The sequence below is a fragment of the Salvelinus fontinalis genome, unplaced genomic scaffold, assembly GCF_029448725.1.
Source record: "Salvelinus fontinalis isolate EN_2023a unplaced genomic scaffold, ASM2944872v1 scaffold_0684, whole genome shotgun sequence".
Taxonomy (NCBI): Eukaryota; Metazoa; Chordata; class Actinopteri; order Salmoniformes; family Salmonidae; genus Salvelinus; species Salvelinus fontinalis.
In genome coordinates, this window is record NW_026600893.1 from 31,796 (window position 1) to 52,500 (window position 20,705).

The 20,705-nt window shown below is 50.9% G+C and overlaps 1 protein-coding gene across 1 annotated transcript in view; it reads left to right on the top strand.

Annotated features, from left to right (window-relative positions):
- The window catches only part of LOC129847045 (intermembrane lipid transfer protein VPS13B), a 75,085-nt gene that overhangs the window by 18,138 nt on the left and 36,242 nt on the right, over positions 1-20,705 (top strand). Inside the window, exon 3 of the mRNA XM_055914821.1 lies at positions 19,658-19,785. Within this exon, the coding sequence (XP_055770796.1) occupies positions 19,658-19,785 (128 nt within the window). The remainder of the gene's footprint in view (positions 1-19,657; positions 19,786-20,705) is intronic.

Consider the following 20,705-nt stretch of genomic DNA (forward strand, 5'->3'; position numbering starts at 1 on the left):
TACCTACTGTATTTAGGTTTCTACAGTATTTACCTACTGTATTTAGGTTTCTACAGTATTTACCTACCGTATTTACCTACTGTATTTAGGTTTCTACAGTATTTACCTACTGTATTTAGGTTTCTACAGTATTCACCTACGGTATTTACCTACAGTAATTATAATATCTACAGTATTTACCTACAGTAATTACCTACCATATTTACCTACTGTATTTAGGTTTCTACAGTATTTACCTACAGTAATTATAATTTCTACAGTATTCACCTACAGTATTTACCTACCATATTTACCTACTGTATTTATGTTTTCACAGTATTCACCTACATTATTTAGGTTTCTACCGTATTTACCTACCATATTTACCTACAGTAATTAGAATTTCTCCAGTATTTACCTACAGTAATTAGAATTTCTCCAGTATTTACCTACAGTATTTAGGTTTCTACCGTACAGTATTTGTTTCTCCAGTATTTACCTACAGTATTTACCGACAGTATTGAGACTTCAGCTCCTCTAAGACACATTACGGTTGAACAAGGCTCTGCCAAAAGATTGCAACAAGCAGCGTTAGAAATAAGCATGTGTGGTGTTTTCATTAGTTGAGTGCCTTGGACATGTCTTCCCCACCAGGAGATGAGACGGGCCCTGCTTTCCTCTTAGTCGTGTTCTCACTGTAAATACTAGCATGTGTATTTTCCCCCCGTTGAGTGTTTTGATAGGAAAATGCTCCTATGACATTTTCTACCACTAAATAATCCATTAGGGATCTTTTTTTCCCGAGCTCTTTAAAAGACGCCGAAAGCACAGCGGTGAAAAGGTCGCCTGGCGTTCTCATCTCAACTAATGCCTTTCCCCATATCGCACTCATCTTTTGTTTATTCGCATCTACTACAGTACATTCCCTCGTTAAAATGGAGTTGGTATAGCGTGGGTAAACAGTCCGTAAACAGTCAGCCGGGTCGTCCCGGTATATACAAACCACCCTAGCAGTCTGCAGCCTGTCAGTAGCACCTTCTCAGAGCTCCACCTCAGGTCCTGTTGTCTGTTTGTCCGTCTGTGTTTTTGACTAAAAATCAACTAGTTTCCACAATATTACTGGCCCGTTGAATAGGCACCAGCTCTGTTGTTCAGTCTAGACCAGGAAGTGGGCAGCCATATGACCTGTGTTGGTGTGATACGTCCAATGTGATGTTTCTACCTATGTTTCCTGTATATTACCATGTACCGTGTAGTACATGATGAGAACGACAGGGTCACTCACTGGCTCTTCTGTTTGGTCCATTCCAAAATATGTGACCGACCACCTCGATTAGGTCTTATGTAGCAACATTTTAATATATTTTAATTATTGTTTTTTTACATTGGATTAAAGTAGAGACTCAGAGCTACAAAATGGTATATCAACACTACAGTTGAGGAACAATGGGGGAAAGTAATTCTGCTTTGATCAACTTGTAACCTCACTTTTGAGAAAATGGCCCTTGAATGTTTTGGTAAACCTACTGGAGAGCTCTTCTTTGTCTACGCCCATTCAGCATCGTTCACACCCTTTTAAGCCTTTAGCCCCACCCATCTCTTTAAGATTATTTATGTGAGGCCATGTGCTAAATGTGCCTAAAATAAGGAAAAACTCCAGGTCAAAATACACTTGATTTAGTCCTTGGCCTTTATCCTAATCTGACTTTGATAAAAATGCACCTTAATTTAATCTAATCTAATCTGACAGTCTCTCTTGATTGGCTAGGAGAGGGCCTACATTGATACTTTGGCTGTGATTTGTTTTACCTGATCACATGATTTCCCAGGGTATTGAATATTCATGTTCTCGCTGATGTTCTGATTTGTCCCTTTTATATTCCTGGGAGGTTCTGGTTTCAGTCTTAAACCTCTGAGAGTTTACTGAATCACTCATTAGTCTCATAATGGAAAGAATAAAAGGACTTTAAAATGTTTTTCTGTGCGTAGTTCAAAGATCTCTTCAAAACAATTGTAATGGTAAGACAGTGTCTGCTTTCAATTGACCATTTGAATCCATGCCTGGCACTTTATGATGTACAGAGAGAGAGAGAGAGAGAGTATGTTGTTTTGTTACACACAGACCCCATAACTACAGCTCTATGGTAGTCACGAGGGAGGGCCCTGCGAGGGGCCCTGGGAACTCACACAGACCCCATAACTACAGCTCTATGGTAGTCAGGAGGGAGGGCCCTGGAGGGGCCCCGGGAACTCACACAGACCCCATAACTACAGCTCTATGGTAACGGGAACTCACACAGACCCCATAACGACAGCTCTATGGTAATCAGGAGGGAGGGCCCTGCGAGGGGCCCTGGGAACTCACACAGACCCCATAACTACAGCTCTATGGTAATCAGGAAGGACTGAGCGTTGGCCCTGCGAGGGGCCCCCGGGAACTCACACAGACCCCATAACGACAGCTATATGGTAATCAGGAGGGACTGAGCGTTGGCCCTGCGAGGGGCCCCGGGAACTCACACAGATCCCATAACTACAGCTCTATGGTAATCAGGAGGGACTGAGCGTTGGCCCTGCGAGGGGCCCCCGGGAACTCACACAGACCCCATAACGACAGCTATATGGTAATCAGGAGGGACTGAGCGTTGGCCCTGCGAGGGGCCCCGGGAACTCACACAGACCCCATAACTACAGCTCTATGGTAGTCAGGAGGGACTGAGCATCTAAGAGGTGTCCCAGGTCTAAATCAGTCCCTGATTAGAGGGGGAATCACCCACCTGGTGTCCCAGGTCTAAACCAGTCCCTGATTAGAGGGGAATCACCCACCTGGTGTCCCAGGTCTAAACCAGTCCCTGATTAGAGGGGAATCACCACCTGGTGTCCCAGGTCTAAATCAGTCCCTGATTAGAGGGGAATCACCACCTGGTGTCCCAGGTCTAAATCAGTCCCTGATGAGTGGGGAATCACCCACCTGGTGTCCCAGGTCTAAATCCGTCCCTGATTAGAGGAGAATCACCCACCTGGTGTCCCAGGTCTAAATCAGGCCCTGATTAGAGGATGATTACAGACCACTTTATCGTGACCCAGGTCAGAATGTGGTGATTACAGACCACTTTATCGTGTCCCAGGTCAACTCAGGGTGATGTTTGTCAGGGATGTGGTGATTACAGACCACTTTATCGTGTCCCAGGTCAACTCAGGGTGATGTTCGTCAGAATGTGGTGATTACAGACCACTTTATCGTGACCCAGGTCAACTCAGGGTGATGTTCGTCAGAATGTGGTGATTACAGACCACTTTATCGTGACCCAGGTCAGCTCAGGGTGATGTTCGTCAGAATGTGGTGATTACAGACCACTTTATCGTGACCCAGGTCAGAATGTGGTGATTACAGACCACTTTATCGTGACCCAGGTCAGAATGTGGTGATTACAGACCACTTTATCGTGACCCAGGTCAGAATGTGGTGATTACAGACCACTTTATCGTGTCCCAGGTCAACTCAGGGTGATGTTCGTCAGAATGTGGTGATTACAGACCACTTTATCGTGACCCAGGTCAACTCAGGGTGATGTTCGTCAGAATGTGGTGATTACAGACCACTTTATCGTGTCCCAGGTCAACTCAGGGTGATGTTCGTCAGAATGTGGTGATTACAGACCACTTTATCGTGTCCCAGGTCAACTCAGGGTGATGTTCGTCAGATTGTGGTGATTACAGACCACTTTATCGTGTCCCGGTTCAACTCAGGGTGATGTTCGTCAGATTGTGGTGATTACAGACCACTTTATCGTGACCCAGGTCAGAATGTGGTGATTACAGACCACTTTATCGTGACCCAGGTCAGAATGTGGTGATTACAGACCACTTTATCGTGAGCCAGGTCAGAATGTGGTGATTACAGACCACTTTATCGTGACCCAGGTCAACTCAGGGTGATGTTCGTCAGAATGTGGTGATTACAGACCACTTTATCGTGACCCGGGTCAACTCAGGGTGATGTTTGTCATCTCCAGAAAACCCATTCTAGAAGTTTCCATGTGCGCTCCTCCGTCAGACTATCTATTTCTCTTCACAACAACTGATTGGACCGATGACTTTGAAAACAACTTGTTTTGCCCCGGGACCATGTGGCCACGTCCCCCCCCGTCCCCCCCCCCGTCCCCCTTCAATTACCACACTAATTGGACCCCATAAAGCTAGCCACTAAACTAGCTCTTAAGGATTTTCTTTATTGTCCTAATGAAAGCAATGTTGGCATCATGAGTTGTTGGGATTGCAGGCCTCCAGAGCTTCTCATTGTTACAGGGCACGTCCCAAAGGGGAACCCTTATTCCCTACATAGTGCACTACTTTAGATCAGAGCCCTATGGCACCCTATTCCCTACATAGTGCACTACTTTTGACAGCTCTGCTAGTGCACTAAGCCATAGAGTGTGTTTTGGGACGAAACCCACAGAGTCTCTTCTCCCAGTAATGACATCACCAGCTTCCTCAAATATCCTAAAATTAGCTGCTGGCGTTAGAGAGGATGCAGGGAAACGGAATCGTATGCAGTTAAAGCTACGAAACGTATACTCTGATCTGGCTCCGTTAGGAAGGTCAACCGGGAGGGAATACGAGCTTTGTTTGCTGTTGAACTGATGGGATCTAACTGGGTGGGATTAGAGGTCATGTTTACTGTGAACCGTGGCCCAGCGTAGGGATATGTGTGTGTTTACGGTGAACCGTGGCCCAGCGTAGGGATATGTGTGTGTTTACGGTGAACCGTGGCCCAGCGTAGGGATATGTGTGTATTTACTGTGAACCGTGGCCCAGCGTAGGGATGTGTGTGTGTTTACGGTGAACCGTGGCCCAGCGTATGGATATGTGTGTATTTACTGTGAACCGTGGCCCAGCGTAGGGATATGTGTGTATTTACTGTGAACCGTGGCCCAGCGTAGGGATATGTATGTGTTTACAGTGAACCGTGGCCCAGCGTAGGGATATGTATGTGTTTACGGTGAACCGTGGCCCAGCGTAGGGATATGTGTGTGTTTACGGTGAACCGTGGCCCAGCGTAGGGATATGTGTGTGTTTACGGTGAACCGTGGCCCAGCGTAGGGATATGTGTGTGTTTACTGTGAACCGTGGCCCAGCGTAGGGATATGTGTGTGTTTACGGTGAACCGTGGCCCAGCGTAGGGATATGTGTGTGTTTACGGTGAACCGTGGCCCAGCGTAGGGATATGTGTGTGTTTACGGTGAACCGTGGCCCAGCGTAGGGATATGTGTGTGTTTACTGTGAACCGTGGCCCAGCGTATGGATATGTGTGTGTCTACTGTGAACCGTGGCCCAGCGTAGGGATATGTGTGTGTTTACTGTGAACCGTGGCCCAGCGTATGGATATGTGTGTGTTTACTGTGAACCGTGGCCCAGCGTATGGATATGTGTGTGTCTACTGTGAACCGTGGCCCAGCGTAGGGATATGTGTGTGTTTACTGTGAACCGTGGCCCAGCGTAGGGATATGTGTGTGTCTCCAGGCTGCAGGCTCGTCTGGTGTCTCAGGGTTGAGGAGGCGTCTCTCTCTGTGTGTTGGGGGGCGTCTCTCTCTCTGTGTGTTGGGGGGCGTCTCTCTCTCTGTGTGTTGGGGGGCGTCTCTCTCTCTGTGTGTTGGGAGGCGTCTCTCTCTCTGTGTGTTGGGGGGCGTCTCTCTCTCTGTGTGTTGGGGGGCGTCTCTCTCTCTGTTTGTTGGGGGGCGTCTCTCTCTCTGTGTGTTGGGGGGCGTCTCTCTCTCTGTGTGTTGGGGGGCGTCTCTCTCTCTGTGTGTTGGGGGGTCGTACAGAGCACTGGTCTCCAGGCTGCAGGCTCTTCTGGTGTCGCTACCTTGACTGAAGCAACACGTTCTATAGTGGGGAGCCTCTAATCCACAGGCCTCGGTACTGCTGAGAGAGAAACACAGAGGTTGGAGAGAGAAACGGAGAGGAGAGAGAGAAACGGAGAGGAGAGAGAGAAACGGAGAGGAGGTATTCCACCCCTCCATCTCTCCACCCCTCCACCCCTCCATCTCTCCACCCCTCCACTCCTCCATCTCTCCACCTCTCCACCTCTCCATCTCTCCATCTCTCCATCCCTCCACTCCTCCACCTCTCCACCCCTCCATCTCTCCATCCCTCCACTCCTCCATCCCTCCATCTCTCCATCTCTCCATCTCTCCACTCCTCCATCTCTCCACCCCTCCATCTCTCCATCCCTCCATCTCTCCATCTCTCCATCTCTCCATCTCTCCATCTCTCCATCTCTCCACTCCTCCATCTCTCCATCCCTCCATCCCACCCCTCCATCCCTCCACTCATCCACCCCACCATCCCTCCACTCCTCCACCCCTCCTCCCCTCCTCCACCCCTCCATCCCACCCCTCCCCTCCACTCCTCCACCCCTCCACTCCTCCACCCCTCCATCCCACCCCTCCATCCCTCCACCCCACCTCCCCTCCTCCACCCCTCCATCCCACCCCTCCCCTCCACTCCTCCACCCCTCCATCCCACCCCTCCATCCCTCCACCCCACCTCCCCTCCACCCCTCCATCCCACCCCTCCCCTCCACTCCTCCACCCCTCCATCCCACCCCTCCCCTCCACTCCTACACCCCTCCATCCCACCCCTCCATCCCACACCTCCCCTCCACTCCTCCATCCCACACCTCCCCTCCACCCCTCCTCCCCTCCACCCCTCCATCCCACTCCTCCACCCCTCCATCCCACTCCTCCACCCCTCCATCCCACACCTCCCCTCCACCCCTCCACCCCTCCATCCCTCCATCCCTCCACCCCACCTCCCCTTCACCCCTCCATCCCACTCCTCCATCCCTCCATCACTCCACTCCTCCACCCCCCCATCCCTCCACCCCACCTCCCCTCCATCCCTCCACCCCTCCATCCCTCCATCCCTCCATCTCTCCACTCCTCCATCTCTCCACTCCTCCATCTCTCCATCTCTCCACCCCTCCATCTCTCCAGCCCTCCTCCCCTCCAACCCTCCTCCCCTCCATCCCTCCACCTCTCCATCCCTCCATCCCTACACCTCTCCACCCCTTCACCTCTCCATCTCTCCACTCCTCCATCCCTCCACTCCTCCATCTCTCCATCCCTCCATGCCAGGGGAGTCTGTTCTGCTCTGTCTTTGTGGCATGCTTCAACAGCACTCTAACAAATGAAGTCGGATAAATATTTAAATAAACATCGACCTGCATCCAAAACAAATACCCCGGTCGGTTATTAAAAAGTTAGTCGCTGCCTCTGCGTGCAGCTGTAAAAGAATATACAACACTTCATTTTATTGTAAACCACTTGTAATGGGAAACATACCGGCCAAGGCCAGCCTGGCAGGGAGATCTGGGGGAGAGAGAGAGAGAGGGACACAGGGAGGGAGGGGGAGGGAGGGACACAGGGAGGGAGAGGGAGGGAGGGAGGGAGAGGGGAGGGAGGGGAGGGAGGAGGGGAGGGAGGGAGGGAGAGGAGGGAGGGAGGGAGGGAGAGGGAGGGAGGGAGGGAGGGAGAGGAGAGAGAGGGAGGGGAGGGAGGGAGAGGGAGGGAGAGAGAGACGGAGGGAGGGAGAGAGGGACACGGAGGGAGGGAGGGAGGGAGAGAGGGACACGGAGGGAGGGAGGGAGAGACACAGGGAGGGAGGGAGAGAGGGACACGGAGGGAGGGAGGGAGGGAGACACAGAGCCTGTTTTAATAACAGAGGAGGACAGAGGGACACGGAGCCTGTTTTAATAACAGAGGAGGACAGAGGGACACGGAGCCTGTTTTAACAACAGAGGAGGACAGAGGGACACGGAGCCTGTTTTAATAACAGAGTAGGACAGAGGGACACGGAGCCTGTTTTAATACCAGAGGAGGACACAGGGACACGGAGCCTGTTTTAATAACAGAGTAGGACAGAGGGACACGGAGCCTGTTTTAATAACAGAGTAGGACAGAGGGACACGGAGCCTGTTTTAATAACAGAGGAGGACAGAGGGACACGGAGCCTGTTTTAATACCAGAGGAGGACAGAGGGACACGGAGCCTGTTGGAAATGTGGTCTCCCATGACGATGCCATGTTGAAAGTCTAAGGCCCATTCTACTGTCGATGTTTGTCTATGGAGATTGCATGGCGGTGTGCTCAATTTTATACACCTTTCAGCAACGGGTTCTGTCTGAATTAGCCGATACCACTAATTTGAAGGGGAGTCCACATTCTGCTGTATATATAGTGTACATATTGTTCTGTCTCTCTCTGACCCTGTCTCTCTCTCTCTGACCCTCTCTCTCTTTCTCTCTGTCTCTCTCTGACTCTCTCTCTCTCTCTCTGACCCTCTCTCTCTGTCTCGCTCTGACCCAGTCTCTCTCTCTCTGACCCTCTCTCTCTCTGTCTCTCTCTGACTCTCTCTCTGTCTCTCTGACCCTCTCTCTCTCTCTGTGACCCTCTCTCTCTCTCTCTGTCTCTTTGACTCTCTCTCTCTCTCTGACTCTCTCTCTCTGACTCTCTCTCTCTCTGACTCTCTCTCTCTCTCTCTCTCTCTCTGACTCTCTCTCTGACTCTCTCTCTCTGACTCTCTCTCTCTGACTCTCTCTCTCTGACTCTCTCTCTCTCTCTGACTCTCTCTCTGACTCTCTCTCTTTGACTCTCTCTGACTCTCTCTCTCTGACTCTCTCTCTCTGACTCTCTCTCTCTCTCTGACTCTATCTCTCTGACTCTATCTATCTGACTCTCTCTCTGACTCTCTCTCTCTCTCTCTGACTCTCTCTCTGACTCTCTCTGTCTCTCTCTCTCTCGCTCTCTCTCTGACTCTCTCTCTGACTCTCTCTCTCTCTCTGACACTCTCTCTCTCTCTTTGACTTTCTCTCTCTCTCTCTGACTTCTCTCTCTCATCTCTTCTGTCATGCTTTGGCCCCAGTTTTTAAAGCCCCTGGTTTCATGTATATGTGATTGACAACAGTGACCCTGAACGAGAGAGAGAGAGAGAGCGAGGCAGTGATAGAGAAAGACATAAAGAAGTAAAGAGAGAGTTCTAGAAGAGGGTGGGTTGAGGGTGGGGCTGTAATGGCATGAGGCAGGGGAATAACTCTGCTCTGCTCTGCTACAGGGAATAACCAGTATATTCCAGAACTCTGTGAGGAGAGTAGGCCCTGAGGAATCGTTACAGCGTGGGCGGTTTGAGAGGCCTCTGGATGCTCCCTCCATCACCTCTGCGAGTCGCCCACACAGCCTTGAGGCCCGTCCCATGCCTCCACAGCGCAGGACCATGCCACTAAGCCAGACACTTATTCTCTAACAGGCCTAGAGCCTCTCTAACAGGCCTAGAGCCTCTCTAACAGGCCTACAGCCTCTCTAACAGGCCTAGAGCCTCTCTATCAGACCTACAGCCTCTCTAGCAGACCTACAGCCTCTCTAACAGGCCTACAGCCTCTCTAACAGGCCTACAGCCTCTCTAACAGGCCTACAGCCTCTCTAACAGACCTACAGCCTCTCTAACAGGCTAACAGCCTCTCTAACAGGCCTACAGCCTCTCTAACAGGCCTACAGCCTCTCTAGCAGGCCTACAGCCTCTCTAGCAGGCCTACATCCTCTCTAGCAGGCCTACATCCTCTCTAACAGGCCTACAGCCTCTCTAACAGGCCTACATCCTCTCTAACAGGCCTACAGCCTCTCTAACAGGTCTACAACCTCTCTAACAGGCCTACATCCTCTCTATCAGGCCTACAGCCTCTCTAACAGGCCTACAGCCTCTCTAACAGGCCTACAGCCTCTCTAACAGGCCTACAGCCTCTCTAACAGGCCTACATCCTCTCTAACATGCCTACAGCCTCTCTAACATGCCTATAGCCTCTCTAACAGGCCTACAACCTCTCTAACAGGCCTACATCCTCTCTAACAGGCCTACAGCCTCTCTAACAGACCTACAGCCTCTCTAACAGACCTACAGCCTCTCTAACAGGCCTACAGCCTCTCTAACAGGCCTACAGCCTCTCTAACAGGCCTAGAGCCTCTCTAGCAGACCTACAGCCTCTCTAACATGCCTACATCCTCTCTAACATACCTACAGCCTCTCTATCAGGCCTACAGCCTCTCTAACAGGCCTAGAGCCTCTCTAGCAGACCTACAGCCTCTCTAGCAGACATACAGCCTCTCTAATAGACCTGCAGCGTCTCTAACAGACCTACAGCCTCTCTAACAGGCTAACAGCCTCTCTAACAGGCCTACAGCCTCTCTAGCAGGCCTACAGCCTCTCTAGCAGGCCTACAGCCTCTCTGGCAGGCCTACAGCCTCTCTGGCAGGCCTACAGCCTCTCTAGCAGGCCTACAGCCTCTCTAACAGGCCTACAGCCTCTCTAGCAGGCCTACAGCCTCTCTAGCAGGCCTACAGCCTCTCTAACAGGCCTACAGCCTCTCTAGCAGGCCTACAGCCTCTCTAACAGGCCTACAGCCTCTCTAGCAGGCCTATAGCCTCTCTAACAGGCCTACAACCTCTCTAGCAGGCCTACATCCTCTCTAGCAGACCTACAACCTCTCTATCAGGCCTACAGCCTCTCTAACAGGCCTACATTCTCTCTAACAGGCCTACAGCCTCTCTAACAGGCCTACAGCCTCTCTAACAGGATACAGCCTCTCTAACAGACCTACTGCCTCTCTAACAGGCCTACAGCCTCTCTAACAGGCCTACAGCCTCTCTAACAGGCCTACAGCCTCTCTAACAGGCCTACAGCCTCTCTAACAGACCTACAGCCTCTCTAACAGGCTAACAGCCTCTCTAACAGGCCTACAGCCTCTCTAACAGGCCTAGAGCCTCTCTAGCAGACCTACAGCCTCTCTAACATGCCTACATCCTCTCTAACATACCTACAGCCTCTCTATCAGGCCTACAGCCTCTCTAACAGGCCTAGAGCCTCTCTAGCAGACCTACAGCCTCTCTAGCAGACATACAGCCTCTCTAATAGACCTGCAGCGTCTCTAACAGACCTACAGCCTCTCTAACAGGCTAACAGCCTCTCTAACAGGCTAACAGCCTCTCTAGCAGGCCTACAGCCTCTCTAGCAGGCCTACAGCCTCTCTGGCAGGCCTACAGCCTCTCTGGCAGGCCTACAGCCTCTCTAGCAGGCCTACAGCCTCTCTAGCAGGCCTACAGCCTCTCTAACAGGCCTACAGCCTCTCTAGCAGGCCTACAGCCTCTCTAGCAGGCCTACAGCCTCTCTAACAGGCCTACAGCCTCTCTAGCAGGCCTACAGCCTCTCTAACAGGCCTACAGCCTCTCTAGCAGGCCTATAGCCTCTCTAACAGGCCTACAACCTCTCTAGCAGGCCTACATCCTCTCTAGCAGACCTACAACCTCTCTATCAGGCCTACAGCCTCTCTAACAGGCCTACATTCTCTCTAACAGGCCTACAGCCTCTCTAACAGGCCTACAGCCTCTCTAACAGGATACAGCCTCTCTAACAGACCTACTGCCTCTCTAACAGGCCTACAGCCTCTCTAACAGGCCTACAGCCTCTCTAACAGGCCTACAGCCTCTCTAACAGGCCTACAGCCTCTCTAACAGGCCTACAGCCTCTCTAACAGGCCTACAGCCTCTCTAACATACCTACAGCCTCTCTAACAGGCCTACAGCCTCTCTAACAGGCCTACAGCCTCTCTAACAGACCTACAGCCTCTCTAACAGGCTACAGCCTCTCTAACAGGCTACAGCCTCTCTAACAGGCTACAGCCTCTCTAACAGACCTACAGCCTCTCTAACAGACCTACAGCCTCTCTAACAGGCCTAGAGCCTCTCTAACAGGCCTACAGCCTCTCTAACAGACCTACAGCCTCTCTAACAGACCTACAGCCTCTCTAACAGGCCTACAGCCTCTCTAACAGGCCTACAGCCTCTCTAACAGGCCTACAGCCTCTCTAACAGACCTTCAGCCTCTCTAACAGGCCTACAGCCTCTCTAACAGTCCTACAGCCTCTCTAACAGTCCTACAGCCTCTCTATCAGGCCTAAAGCCTCTCTAACAGGCCTAAAGCCTCTCTAACAGGCCTACAGCCTCTCTAACAGGCCTACAGCCTCTCTAACAGTCCTACAGCCTCTCTAACAGTCCTACAGCCTCTATATCAGGCCTAAAGCCTCTCTAACAGGCCTAAAGCCTCTCTAACAGGCCTACAGCCTCTCTAACAGGCTACAGCCTCTCTAACAGGCAACAGCCTCTCTAACAGGCTACAGCCTCTCTAACAGACCTACAGCCTCTCTAACAGGCAACAGCCTCTCTAACAGGCTACAGCCTCTCTAACAGACCTACAGCCTCTCTAACAGGCTACAGCCTCTCTAACAGACCTACAGCCTCTCTAACAGACCTACAGCCTCTCTAACATGTCTACAGCCTCTCTAACAGGCCTACAGCCTCTCTAACAGGCCTACAGCCTCTCTAACAGGCTCAGACCTCCAGGACAGTGTCTGGTTTAATAGATGGAGCTGTAATGCTTCTAATGTCTCTACCTGCCTGGGCCTACTCTGGGCCTACTCTGGGCCTACTCTGGGCCTACTCTGGGCCTACTCTAGGCCTACTCTGGGCCTACTCTGGGCCTACTCTGGGCCTACCCTGGGCCTACTCTAGGCCTACTCTGGGTCTACCCTGGGCCTACTCTGGGCCTACTCTAGGTCTACCCTGGGCCTACTCTGGGCCTACTCTAGGTCTACCCTGGGCCTACTCTGGGTCTACTCTGGGCCTACTCTGGGCCTACCCTGGACCTACCCTGGGCCTACTCTGGGCCTACCCTGGACCTACTCTGGGTCTACTCTGGGCCTACCCTGGGCCTACTCTGGGTCTACCCTGGACCTACCCTGGACCTACTCTGGGTCTACTCTGGGCCTACTCTGGGCCTACTCTGGGTCTACTCTGGGCCTACCCTGGGCCTACACTGGGCCTATTCTGGGCCTACTCTAGGTCTACCCTGGGTCTACCCTGATGTTATTGGTCACAGACACATGGTTAGCAGATGTTAATGCGAGTGTAGCGAAATGCTTGTGCTTCTAGTTCCGACAATGCAGTAATAACCAACGAGTAATCTAACCTAACAATTCCATAACTACTACCTTATACACACACAAGTGTAAAGGGAAAAAGCATATGTACATAAAGATATATGAATGAGTGATGGTACAGAACGGCATAGGCAAGATGCAGTAGATGGTATAGAGTACAGTATATACATATGAGATGAGTAATGTAGGGTATGTAAACATTATTAATGTGCCGTTATTTAAAGTGACTAGTGATCCATTTATTAAATCAATTTCTGAAATGTATTAAAGTGGCCGGAGTTGAGTCAGTATGTTGGCAGCAGCCTCTCTGAGTTAGTGATGGCTATTTAATAGTCTGATGGCCTTGAGATAGAAGCTGTTTTTCAGTCTCTCGGTTCCAGCTTTGATGCACCTGTACTGACCTCGCCTTCTGGATGATAGCGGGGTGAACAGGCAGTGATGCACCTGTACTGACCTCGCCTTCTGGATGATAGCGGGGTGAACAGGTAGTGATGCACCTGTACTGACCTCGCCTTCTGGATGATAGCGGGGTGAACAGGCAGTGATGCACCTGTACTGACCTCGCCTTCTGGATGATAGCGGGGTGAACAGGCAGTGATGCACCTGTACTGACCTCTCCTTCTGGATGATAGCGGGGTGAACAGGCAGTGATGCACCTGTACTGACCTCGCCTTCTGGATGATAGCGGGGTGAACAGGCAGTGATGCACCTGTACTGACCTCGCCTTCTGGATGATAGCGGGGTGAACAGGCAGTGATGCACCTGTACTGACCTCGCCTTCTGGATGATAGCGGGGTGAACAGGCAGTGATGCACCTGTACTGACCTCGCCTTCTGGATGATAGAGGGGTGAACAGGTAGTGATGCACCTGTACTGACCTCTCCTTCTGGATGATAGAGGGGTGAACAGGTAGTGATGCACCTGTACTGACCTCGCCTTCTGGATGATAGCGGGGTGAACAGGCAGTGATGCACCTGTACTGACCTCGCCTTCTGGATGATAGCGGGGTGAACAGGCAGTGATGCACCTGTACTGACCTCGCCTTCTGGATGATAGCGGGGTGAACAGGTAGTGATGCACCTGTACTGACCTCGCCTTCTGGATGATAGCGGGGTGAACAGGCAGTGATGCACCTGTACTGACCTCGCCTTCTGGATGATAGTGGGGTGTACCTGTACTGACCTCTCCTTCTGGATGATAGAGGGGTGAACAGGTAGTGATGCACCTGTACTGACCTCTCCTTCTGGATGATAGAGGGGTGAACAGGCAGTGATGCACCTGTACTGACCTCGCCTTCTGGATGATAGCGGGGTGAACAGGCAGTGATGCACCTGTACTGACCTCGCCTTCTGGATGATAGCGGGGTGAACAGGTAGTGATGCACCTGTACTGACCTCGCCTTCTGGATGATAGCGGGGTGAACAGGCAGTGATGCACCTGTACTGACCTCGCCTTCTGGATGATAGCGGGGTGAACAGGCAGTGATGCACCTGTACTGACCTCGCCTTCTGGATGATAGCGGGGCGAACAGGCCGTGGCTCGGGTGGTTGTTGTCCTTGATGATCTTTATGGCCTTCCTGTGACATCGGGTGGTGTAGGTGTCCTGGAGGGCAGGTAGTTTGCCCCGGGTGATGCGTTGTGCAGACCTCACTACCCTCTGGAGAGCCTTACGGTTGTGGGCGGAGCAGTTGCCGTACCAGGCGGTGATACAGCCCGACAGGATGCTCTCGATTGTGCATCTGTAGAAGTTTGTGAGTGTTTTTGGTGACACGCCAAATGTCTTCAGCCTCCTGATGTTGAAGAGGCGCTGCTGCGCCTTCTTCACAACGCTGTCTGTGTGGGTGGACCAATTCAGTTTGTCCGTGATGTGTACGCCGAGGAACTTTAAACCTACTACCCTCTCCACTACTGTCGTGTCGATGTTGATAGGGGGGTGCTCCCTCTGCTGTTTCCTGAAGTCCACGATCATCTCCTTTGTTTTGTTGACGTTGAGTGTGAGGTTATTTTCCTGACACCACACTCCGAGGGCCCTCACCTCCTCCCTGTAGGCCGTCTCGTCGTTGTTGGTAATCAAGCCTACCACTGTAGTGTCATCTCCAAACTTGATGATTGAGTTGGAGGCGTGCATGGCCACGCAGTTGTGGGTGAACAGGGAGTACAGGAGAGGGTATCACCCCCCCTCCCCACTACCACAACAGACATTAGGGCGAGGGGAGGAGACATGATTATCTTGGTCAATGTATGGCCTCTCTCTGTCATAATTACGTACATATACACAGAAACTCTTTCACACACACACACACACACACACACACACACACACACACACACACACACACACACACACACACACACACACACACACACACACCTGTGAGCTCAGTCCTTCCACCCTCAGCAAGCGGTAGGATGCCACGGCGACCACAAAAACCCACCTGCCATCTTGATTTGGCTCTGTCACCCTGGAAACCCTCTCTCTGTCACCTTGGAAATCCCCTCAGCTTTTTTAGTGATACTTAGGAAAGAGAGGTATTTCAGGAGGGGTGACATCATCACCATAGTTTCCTGACAGCTGTGGGACAGAGGAGAGCTATATAGCGAGTTGCTGAGCTTAGCAGGCAGACCTTTAAATCATGGAATAATGTCTTAATGTCTCTTCAGAGACCCCACAGTCCCTCTCTCACCTGTGACGCTAACGCCAGCTAGCCACACTGATGGCTTTACCGTGTCCTCTACTGTAGCTAGCTAGCTAACTGATGCTAACGCTAGCCACACTGATGGCTTTACCATGCCCTCTACTGTAGCTAACTGACGCTAAGGCTAGCTACACTGATGGCGTTACCATGCCCTCTACTGTAGCTAACTGACGCTAACACTAGCTACACTGATGGCTTTACCATGCCCTCTACTGTAGCTAACTGACGCTTACGCTAGCTACACTGATGGCTTTACCATGCCCTCTACTGTAGCTAACTGACGCTAACGCTAGCCACACTGATGGCGTTACCATGCCCTCTACTGTAGCTAGCTAGCTAACTGATGCTAATGCTAGCCACACTGATGGCTTTACCATGCCCTCTACTGTAGCTAGCTAACTGACGCTAACACTAGCTACACTGATGGCTTTACCATGCCCTCTACTGTAGCTAACTGACGCTAACGCTAGCTACACTGATGGCGTTACCATGCCCTCTACTGTAGCTAACTGACGCTAACGCTAGCTACACTGATGGCGTTACCATGCCCTCTACTGTAGCTAACGCTAGCTACACTGATGGCATTACCATGCCCTCTACTGTAGCTAGCTAGCTAACTGACGGAAATGCTTGCCACAATGGTGGCTTTACCATGCCCTCTATTGTAGCTAGCAAGCTAGCTGATGCTAATGCTAGCTACACTGATGGCTTTACCATACCCTCTACTGTAGCTAGCTAGCTGATGCTAATGCCAGCCACACTGATGGCTTTACCATGCCCTCTACTGTAGCTAGCTAGCTAACTGATGCTAATGCTAGCCACAATGATGGCTTTACCATGCCCTCTACTGTAACTAGCTAGCTAACTGACACTAATGCTAGCCACACTGATGGCTTTACCATGCCCTCTACTGTAACTAGCTAGCTAACTGATGCTAATGCTAGCCACAATGATGGCTTTACCATGCCCTCTACTGTAACTAGCTAGCTAACTGACACTAATGCTAGCCACAATGATGGCTTTACCATGCCCTCTACTGTAACTAGCTAGCTAACTGATGCTAACGCTAGCCACAATGATGGCTTTACCATGCCCTCTACTGTAGCTAGCTAGCTAACTGACACTTATGGTGGTGGATGGGTGCGTTTGCTATTTTCTCACACTGACTGACTCAAGTTGTGTGTGTCATCAGGAAAGTTGGATGGGATTTAATGGTTGCCAGGCTACCCAAACTCCTGACTCCGGCCTAACGCTAGGCTACGCCCAGTGATTTCTTCTCCACAGTGCATCTGGATTTGAATTCCTACGATGTCTAGAATGGGAATACGTTCTAGAGCGCATTCCTGTACATCTGACGTGATTGGATGGCGAAACTTGCTAGCCAATCAGAAAAGCAATCCTTGTCCTTCAAAGGAATACATTATTTATGTAGTTGAGTATATTTTGAAGCCGTAGGCGTTTATAATTAAATATAGAGTGGAGCTTATAGTTAAGTGACGACATCACGTGTCACGCTTACCTTTCAAAAGTTGTGTTTATTTATTGTCTTACCTCTTGTTCACCTAATAACTTTTTTTGCACTATTGGTTAAGGGCCTGTAAGTAAACATTTCACTGTAAGTGTACTACACCTGTTGTATTCGGGCGCACGTGACAAATAAACTTTGATTTGATTTGGCAAACGTCATAAATGTCGTTTGTCGCAATAAAGTTTGACAAAAGAAAAATCTACCTCTGTCGAAAGGAATACAATTGTTGTCGATGTTTTGAAAATGTATTTTATATGTGCCGTTTCCAGGAAACATGTCTCAAAGATTCTTTGTGTGACATTGCTTTGGGGGACTAAACCTGAATCAATGGTAACGTGCCTTCAGACTGAAGTATATAACGAATGATAGAGCAGTGGAATAATTCAGTGTGAGTTGTCAAGCTAGTTTAACGGGGCTTGCTCCTGGTCAGACTAGTTTAACGGGGCTTGTCCCTGGTCATGCTAGTTTAACGGGGCTTGCTCCTGGTCATGCTAGTTTAACAGGGATTGCTCCTGGTCAGGCTAGTTTAACGGGGCTTGCTCCTGGTCATGCTAGTTTAACGGGGCTTGCTCCTGGTCAGGCTAGTTTAACGGGGCTTGCTCCTGGTCATGCTAGTTTAACAGGGATTGCTCCTGGTCAGGCTAGTTTAACGGGGCTTGCTCCTGGTCATGCTAGTTTAACGGGGCTTGCTCCTGGTCAGGCTAGTTTAACGGGGCTTGCTCCTGGTCAGGCTAGTTTAACGGGGCTTGCTCCTGGTCAGGCTAGTTTAACGGGGCTTGCTCCTGGTCAGGCTAGTTTAACGGGGCTTGCTCCTGGTCAGGCTAGTTTAACGGGGCTTGCTCCTGGTCAGGCTAGTTAAACGGGGCTTGCTCCTGGTCAGGCTTGTTTAATGGGGCTTGCTCCCTGGTCAGGCTAGTTTAACAGGGCTTTCTCCTGTTCAGGCTAGTTTAACGGGGCTTGCTCCTGGCCAGGCTAGTTTAACGGGGCTTGCTCCTGGTCAGGCTAGTTTAACGGGGCTTGTCCCTGGTCAGGCTAGTTTAACGGGGCTTGTCCCTGGTCAGGCTAGTTTAACGGGGCTTGCTCCTGGCCAGGCTAGTTTAACGGGGCTTGCCCCTGGTCAGGCAAGTTTAACGGGGCTTGCTCCTGGTCAGGTTAGTTTAACGGGGCTTGCCCCTGGTCAGGCTAGTTTAATGGGGCTTGCTCTTGGTGTTATGTGATGATATGTGTGTCTGTGTGTTACCATCAGTGTCTGCTGGCTGGAACAAACATCTGTAGTCACATCAGGAGGCAGGACATTCAAGCCTTGTCATGTATATCCGTGTCCACCGCCATTACTGTACACACTCCCCTTGGCTATTCATCTCTCTGTGGGTTCAGAGATGAGCTGAAGATGGACCAGAGAGACCAGTCTCTCTGCTCCATAGATATGTCCCTCTGTCTCTCTGCTCCATAGATATGTTCCTCTGTCTCTCTGCTCCATAGATATGTCCCTCTGTCTCTCTGCTCCGTAGATATGTTCCTCTGTCTCTCTGCTCCATAGATATGTTCCTCTGTCTCTCTGCTCTATAGCTATGTTCCTCTGTCTCTCTGCTCCATAGACCAGTCTCTCTGCTCCATAGATATGTTCCTCTGTCTCTCTGCTCCATAGATATGTTCCTCTGTCTCTCTGCTCCATAGATATGTTCCTCTGTCTCTCTGCTCCATAGATATGTTCCTCTGTCTCTCTGCTCCGTATATATGTTCCTCTGTCTCTCTGCTCCGTATATATGTCCCTCTGTCTCTCTGCTCTATAGATATGTCCCTCTGTCTCTCTGCTCCATAGATATGTTCCTCTGTCTCTCTGCTCCATAGATATGTTCCTCTGTCTCTCTGCTCCATAGATATGTTCCTCTGTCTCTCTGCTCCATAGATATGTTCCTCTGTCTCTCTGCTCCATAGACCAGTCTCTCTGCTCCGTAGATATGTTCCTCTGTCTCTCTGCTCCATAGATATGTGCCTCTGTCTCTCTGCTCCATAGACCAGTCTCTCTGCTCCGTAGATATGTTCCTCTGTCTCTCTGCTCCATAGACCAGTCTCTCTGCTCCATAGATATGTGCCTCTGTCTCTCTGCTCCATAGATATGTTCCTCTGTCTCTCTGCTCCATAGATATGTTCCTCTGTCTCTCTGCTCCATAGATATGTGCCTCTGTCTCTCTCTCTCCCATTATATCTGGTCCCGTCTCCTAATAACGGTATATTAACTGTGCTTCTCCCTCCCTCCCTCTCTCTCTCCCTCTCCCTCCCTCCCTCCCTCCCTCTCTCTCTCTCTCTCTCTCTCTCTCTCTCTCTCTCTCTCTCTCTCTCTCTCTCTCTTTCTCTCTTTATCTCTTTCTCTCTCATTCTCTCTCTCTCTCTCTCTCTCTCTCCCCAGAGTCCCGTCCTCTGTCCATCCCTATGAAGGTGATGCCTTTCTCTCCAGAGACCTGGACCACCTCAGAGGAACGTATGAAAGAGATGATCGCTCACGTCTGGGACGCCGTCAAACGACTCACACTACAGGTACGTACGCTTCTCACTCCTCTTCCTCTATCACTCCTCTCCCTCTCCTCTCCTCTCCTCCTCTCCCTCTCCTCCCTCCTCCCCATCTCCTCCCCCCATCCCCATCTCTCTCTACATGTCTTCCTCCCCACTTCTTCCCAACCCTCCTCCTCTCCCCCCCCTCTCCCCCCTCCTCCTCCTCCCTCTCCTCCTCTCCCTCTCCTCCCCACCTCCACCTCTTCCCTCCCCCTCCTCCTCTCCCTCTCCTCCTCCCTCTCCTCCTCTCCCTCTCCTCCCCACCTCCTCCTCTCCCTCTCCCTCTCCTCCTCCCTCTCCTCCTCTCCCTCTCCTCCCCACCTCCACCTCTTCCTCTCCTCCCCACCTCCACCTCGTCCCTCCCTCTCCTCCTCTCCCTCTCCTCTCCCCATCTCTCCATACATGTCTTTCTCTCCACTTCTTCCCAACCCTCCTCCGATACCTCACCACATTGTGGCGCGTCCCTGCTGTGGCGTCTCCTATTCTCAGCCCAGGACAGTTGGGTCCTGACCCACACCGTGTAACAGTGATCAGTGGTTCTGTCCTGCTGTCAGTAGAGCTGAACAGAACCGTCCCACAGCTGGTACCGAAGGCCCGACTGGAGATTCCAAACACAGTTAATCCGTTTATTTGACTGTGGTTGTAAACACAATACCTAATGGCTGAGTCTTCTGATACACATGTACCCGATTAGTCACGCGGGATTTTTCTGTCGTTTTCTGGAAAAGAACAGTAGAATGTGTTATTGTACTGGTTGACTGCTGACTCCACTTAGAGTTTAGAAGGAGAAGGTAAACTGTGAGGGGGAGATGTGTGATAGTAAACTGTGAGGGGGGTAGATGTGTGATAGTAAACTGTGGGGGTAGATGTGATAGTAAACTGTGAGGGGGTATATGTGTGATAGT